The sequence below is a fragment of the Trichosurus vulpecula genome, chromosome 4 (genome assembly GCF_011100635.1).
Source record: "Trichosurus vulpecula isolate mTriVul1 chromosome 4, mTriVul1.pri, whole genome shotgun sequence".
NCBI lineage: Eukaryota > Metazoa > Chordata > Mammalia > Diprotodontia > Phalangeridae > Trichosurus > Trichosurus vulpecula.
The window spans coordinates 276754800-276761598 of record NC_050576.1 but is presented as its reverse complement, the minus strand read 5'-3'; the positions used below and the strand labels follow the sequence as shown (position 1 = coordinate 276761598).

At 45.0% G+C, this 6799-nt stretch overlaps 1 protein-coding gene across 1 annotated transcript; it reads left to right on the top strand.

The window, feature by feature from the left end:
- Nucleotides 1-379: 379 nt before the first annotated feature.
- Nucleotides 380-1432, top strand: KCNE4 (potassium voltage-gated channel subfamily E regulatory subunit 4). The gene is made up of 2 exons (XM_036758311.1): nt 380-468; nt 803-1432. Exon 2 carries the CDS (start codon nt 837-839, stop codon nt 1338-1340), a length of 504 nt encoding a protein of 167 aa, XP_036614206.1. The 5' UTR covers nt 380-468; nt 803-836; the 3' UTR covers nt 1341-1432.
- The last annotated feature ends 5367 nt before the right edge of the window (nt 1433-6799 follow it).

The window sequence follows — 6799 nt, the reverse complement described above, 5'->3', positions numbered from 1 at the left end:
CATGACGTGAGAAGGGGAGGTGGGGTGAAAAACACCTGGTGAGATGCTCCCAAAGAGCATATTTTTAAATAAGAATCAGCTCTTGGTGTAACAGTTTTAATGAGCCTGTTTCTCTCTTTCTCTCCACCCCCTCTGCTTTATTTTCATTGCCACCTGAAAACTTTGGCTCACAGTTCAGAAGTAAGAAGTAAATGCAGATTCCCAAGTCCTTTTCTTTTCACAGCTGTCGAGTTCAGTGAGTTGAACTGCAATACTTCTGAGTTCATCCGTTCACTCCAACATGACCAACTCCTGTTGTAAACTTTCCCTCCAGGACACGTGACAATGCATTTCTTGAATATATATCCCAGCTGCAGGAGCAAAAAAGCTTTCAGAACTCCAGGCATCTGAGAGAGGAAGATTCCTGTTGGATTTTGTGTTAGACGGAATTAAGGATTCCAGTTGGATTTTTTTTTCCTGTCTCTTTGGGTAAGTGAGCAGTATTTATTTATCATGGAAAAATATTTGAGGGGGCATGTCTGACAAATGATTTCTGTAGTTTTCATTTTTTTTTTAAATTTGTCTAAGGAAACATTAGCAAAGTATGCAAAGCAGTGTTAACTTAGAGAGGTTAATTTTGCAAGTTTGCATGTTTTATTCTCTTGAGATAGACTTTTCTAACTTCAAAAGAAATGCGTTGTACCAAAATGTCTTTCTAGGATTCCTGCACCCCTTTTCTTTATGCAGGTCAGCAAAACTTGTTTTTAGCCTTCTGTTATTAGAGGATTTTAGGAAGATCTAACCTGCATGATTTCTCTTTCAGACCCAGGTTGTGAAAGCTCAACTTCAGTACCAAGATGGGTGATGCAGTTGCTAACACTTCCTTACCTGAAACATCCAGCGCCCTGCCGGAGCCCCAGACCTCCACCAGTGTGGGCGGGAGTGGGAGTGAGTACTTTTATGTCCTGGTTGTCATGTCCTTCTACGGCATCTTCTTGATTGGAATCATGCTGGGCTACATGAAATCAAAGAGAAGGGAGAAGAAATCCAACCTGCTTCTGCTCTACAAGGATGAAGAGAGGCTCTGGGGGGAGGCCATGAAGCCTCTGCCCATTGTGTCGGGGCTGAGGTCAACCCAGGTGCCCCTGATGCTGAACATGCTTCAGGAGAGCATGGGACCAGCTCTGTCATGCACCATCTGCTCCATGGAGGCAGGCAGCGTCAGCTCGGAGTCATCTTCTCCTGACATGCATTTCACCATCCACGAGGAAGTGCCCGATGATGAACTAGGAGAGACCTCAGAGACGCCCCTCCATGAAAGCAGCGAAGGGTCTTCGGATAACATCCCCCAGAATTCCTAGCACTCTGAGGTGACCTCCAGACATGGCCCTGTTAGCCAGCACACTTAGCAAGAGGAAGGAGGTATGCCCAGCGTCCGATTCCACCGCTCCAGTGCAGCCGCCACTTTAGAGAGACTCGTGCCTGGCCCCTGCCACGGGTGTCAGGGCAGTGGCTCATCCTGAGGTGGCAGGATCAAGGAGTCAACCGATGTGCTTGTGACCTGGACTTGGCATTGAAAAAGTCCCGCCAAGAGATACAGTTTGTATATGTAATTCCATGTCTAGGTTTTTAATTGTACCTGTTCAGAACATGGTATGGTGACATTTCTGTTATTTCCTTGAATGCTTGTAATAGTCACTGCATCATCTGCCCTTGCTCAGAGTGCTATGCAATGTCTAGGACCATAGCTTTAGCACTGGAAGGGACTTTAGAGGTTATTAGTCTTTCATAGAAAAGGAAACAGAGACCCAGGAAAGCTTAAGTGACTAGCCTAAAATCAAGCAGGTAGTAAGTGGAAAAACTGGGATTGCCCCAGTTTCTTTCCACTCAGCCTCTAGGAACAGTGGAGAGAATTTGCTTAATATCAGGGATTCCTTTCAATGGCCTAATGCCCCTAGAGCTTTGTTCTTCCAGATCACTGACAAACTGTTAAGTGTCTCTGTTGTTATCAGCTCACAGACCAGAGCAGACTTCTTGCAAAGGCCTCCGGGGGTTAGGATAAAAGGTGTGGCAAGCAAATCAATTACCTGAACCTGATGATCTATCACATGTACTGTAAGAACTCTGTCTTTACTCAAAACCATTTAAATAATTTACCATCTGGGTCCTAACCTTTAACCTCTGACCTTTGATGTCACTTGCTGGCTCTTTGATCTGGGGGATTAGCTTCTTTCAGGTAGGTAACAAGCAACCAGGAATCCCTAATTTCCCTTTCAGCTGGCAGGCACAGCTGGAGAACCATTCCCAACACCCAGATGTCTTGGTGTGTTGTCCTGGCTGTCACCACGGAGGCCAGAGCACTATTGTCGACACCCCTTGCCTTTTCTAGCCAACTTTCTTTGCAAGACAGACGTAATAGGGGCCTTCTAAATGTGGTTCTTTATCACGTAGCTGGGAGCAGGAAGGACCTTCTCACGCGGAGAGCACAGAAATGGGGGGCCAAATCCCGTGGCCTCTGGTTCCTGGTTCTACCACTCATTTGCTGTGTGGTCCTGGGCATTGGCCCAAAGCCTCCGCGTCCTCATTTGGCAAATGAGTTTCATAATGATACTTACTCCCCAGAGACATGGGGGAGGATTTCTTTAGATTTTTAAGGCTCTGCGATAAATGCTTCCCTGCCTGGAGTGAAGGATGCTTTGGGGAGTATAAAATATTCTTCCCATAGTTAGTTGGGGTTGGGATTGGGGATGTGGATTCTGTGGATAAAGGAATAGACAGAGACCCAGGGCTCCTGATTCAGGGAGAACTCAGTTTTCCCAGGAAGGAATCTAAGAGGCTGACAACACACTTGGTCTGGAAAGCGTCCTGAGATTCCCCAGGAATGGGGTATGCAGAACACTGTGAGGCTGATATTTGGATGAATTTGCCAGCGTCTCAAGCAAAAGGAATCAAAAGTTTAAAAGACTGGTGCCCAGCGATGCTCCCCAAATGCCTTCACGTATTCTTGTGTTAAAATAGCTTTGTGACTGATCCTTTCTAGAGCTTAGAGCCTAGAAGAAAGGGAGAACACTTGAGACATAGAACAAAGAAAGAAGAAAAATTAACAGGAACAAGAAAACTTTCTTACAGCTGCCTTGTGTGCAAAGGAGGGAGAGGGGATGAGAAAAGGAAGAAGGAGGTAGCAGGAAGGAGACTGGATGGGTGGGATGGGGGATGGAGGCTGCAGCAATTGTATTCCCTGTGCAAGGGTTAACAGCTTAAAAGTTGGGTCATCATTCTGCTGTATCAGAATGATACCAGAAATTGATGGTTGGGAGGGGGAAAAAAGGGCTCTCTTGGTCACTTAAAATGCAAAGGGTAGATTTACTCCAAAGGGGGCTGTTTAAGTTTGAAAGAAGCCAAGTTAAGTTTGGCCCCTTGCCTGGAATCACTTGAATTCTGAAACTTTACTGAGACCGACAGACTTGTGAGTTGTCACATTTTCCATTACTTGCTTCAACCCCGAGGTTTGGTGCAAGTCTATATGTGCCTACGAAACAAACACGGTGTACATACTTATGATTGAACTGAGTTGTATAGAATCGTCTTGTATTTAACAGTTTGTATTTTTCACAAAGTTTTTATTTAACTAAATAAACACATTTCCCTCCTATTTCTGGGAAGTCACAAATTCTTTCTGTTCAGTCCTTTTTAGCTCAGTCCCAAGTTCCAAAAAAAGCAAGGCCAGGGTCTTGGGGCTCATTCAGGCGTTTTGCTCAGTTTCCAAAGACAGCCTCCGTTATACATGTTTCTCATTTCTGCCTTAGCCAGGCTGAACAAGAGCCTGCTTTTTCATCCTTCAATGTCCTTTGCTTTTGATGGAAAACAAGTTGCAAAAGTTCTTTCGACAGCCTCCCTGTTTCTCATTTGGCTGCTGCCCCATTTGGCTTTCAATTCGCCCCGAGATACAAGTGCTTCGAAGATGTTGTTTTAGGTTTGGCTGTGAGCAAGAGTTTGGGATGAGTGTTGGTCTGGCCAATGTTATCCATGACTGTAAGCTGATGGAGAGAAATGTGCAGGGCTTCCAAGTCACTCTGCTTGGAGAGTCAACTCCACTTAGGAGGCATGGGGATGGAACCACCAAAGCTACTCAGTCACCTATCAGTCAATCAACAAGCACTTACTGTATGCTGGGGATATGAAGGCAAGAATAAAACAATGCCTCCCATCCAAGAGGTTACTTTTCCTGGGGCAAAGAATATGTTCATGAGGTAGCTAGGTGGTGCAGTGAGTAGAACATCGGCCCGGGAGTCAGGAGGACCTGAGTTCAAATCTGACCTCAGACACTTGACACACTCACTAGCTGTGTGACCATGAGCAAGTCACTTAACCCCAATTGCCCTGCCTTCCCCCACTCCAAAAAAAAAGAATATGTCTACATAGGAACAGGGACTAGACTTAGGATTTCTTTTGCGCAGGGAACTATTAGATGAGGAAACTCCCGCTACCAAAGCAGGTTGCCATCTCCTCTGCAATGGCCTAGAACACTGAGAAATTAAGCTACTTGCCCAGGGTCACACAGTCAGCATGTGTCAGAGGCAGGATGGTCTTTCTGGTTTTAAGGCCAGCTCTGCAATCACTCTGTCCTACTGTCTCTCTGCCTCTGTCCCTGTCTCTCAGTGTATGTATGTACATATATGTATATACAAGCTATATTAAAAGAAAGTAATGGGAGGGAGGCACAAGTATCTGGGGGATAAGGAATGGTCTCAAGCAGAAAAGGTAGAACTTCAGCTTAATTCTGAAGGAAAGAAAACTAAGGATGCCAAGATGTATAGCTAAAGAAGAATTGTGCTCTATGCATAGGAGACAGCCAGTTTAAAGGCATGGAGCATCATGTGTGAGGAATAGAAAACAGATCAGTTGGGCTGAATCACGGAGAGTCAAAGGGAGAAGGTTGGAGCCAGGTTGTAAAAAGCTTTAAAAGCCAAACAGAAAAGTCTGTATCTGATGCCACAGCAAGAGGGAGTCCATGAAGCTTCATGAGTAGGAGAAGTGACATGGGAAGACCTGTGCCTTAGTTGTATTGATTTGCCACCTGTGTTCAGGATGAATCAGAAATAGGAGGCAGGTTTAAAGTGATCCCTCCAATTCACTCCTCTCTATCCTTCACTCCAGCAGGGTGGCTCCTCCCCCTTGGGGAAGAACTGAATTGTAAACAGACCCCATAGGCTTTTAGGATGGCCAAGGAGTTATCCTGCAAAATCATGAACTCCTCTGAAAGTTGGGCAGGTGGGGGAGGGTGGGATTTAACCTTCCCTGGTCATCTCTGCATGATGAAAGATGGTAGGAAGTGGCCCTTAGCTTTTCCAATCATGTGCTTCCCGTGGTTTCCCATAAATTCACATTTCCATCTGGTAAGGAAAGTAACCATGTACTTACAGAGTAACCTGACCATGAGATGGGTGAGCCAAAAATCCATCAAAGATACCAGAGGAACTAAATTCTACCAATTACTTCCTGTTTAAGTGGTAAGCTAAGAACACTAATTTAAAGACCAGAAAGCTACAGAGTTGAAGGTTTCTCAGTTTATCCCACTTTAGTGCTATCAAGCAGAATATAAAAGGACAAGGGCTCTTCTCTCTGTCTTTCTGTCTTTCTGTCTCTCTGTCTCTTGCTCTCTCTCTCTCTCTCTCTCTCTCTGTTTCTCTGCCTCTGTCTCTCTCTTTCTGTCTCTGTCTCTTCCTTCCTTCCTTCCTTCCTTCCTTCCTTCCTTCCTTCCTTCTCTCTCTCTCTCTCTCTCTCTCTCTCTCTCTCTCTCTCCCCACACACACAAACACTTCAGCACAATCCCTTGCACATAGGAAGGACTTTAGACCTGGAAGAAACTCCAAGGTAATTTGGTACAAAATCCCTCATTTTGTAGATGAGTCAACTGGCTCAGAGAGGTCAGGTGACTTGCCCAAGGTCAATCAGGTAGGAAATGGCAGAGCTAGGATTTGATCCTGGTTGTTCTATCTGAAAATCTAGTGCCTACCCCATTGTACTGCTCTCCCTTCTAAATGCTTGTTGAATTGCTTTGAATGGAATCATTGGAAGGAAACTAGTTAAGTAAATTTCACCTTAAGCAGAAGAAAAATCTGTGCAATTACAAACTCTAGTTCACCTAAAGTATTTATGGACTATACTATGTCATTTTCTTGGCATGCTCGTTTTCTTGAATGACTTCCTGCATGCATGCACACACATTTGTCACAGATGCACACACACAGATGTGCCACACACACACACACACACACACACACACACACGCCAACCACCTTCTAAGCATAACCTTTATCCCAGGGGACTGAGGCTGTGCTTTGACAAAACCAAAGGCAGAATTTGGCCCCCAGCACCTAAGATATTAGAAACATATTTGAAACACGCTTAAATGTTAAAGATGAGGTAAGTGGAATGTTCTCCCTGCTCCATGCTGTTCTAATTACACCTTTGTACGTCAGACCCAGGCAAAGATGCTACAGAGAAAAGATCTCCTCTGTGGAGAGAATCATGGGATTTAAACTACCGGGAAATAAGGAAAACAAGCCAAGGAATCGGAGCTCTTGGCTTGCTTTGGGCTTCAGCTGGAAAGCGTGCAGCCTCTTTCGGTACAGAGCCACTTTCTAGAGGTTCTGGAGGTCAGGAGTGCTGATCCAGACCGAAGCTGAAGTAAGTCATTTATCATCCTCCGAAATGCTGCTCTGTCCTTAAGTACCATGGAACACAGAGTACATTGAGCATAAAATAGAATTTCCGTGCCTGGATTTTTATGGAACATGCATTTGCTTTATAGCCTCAG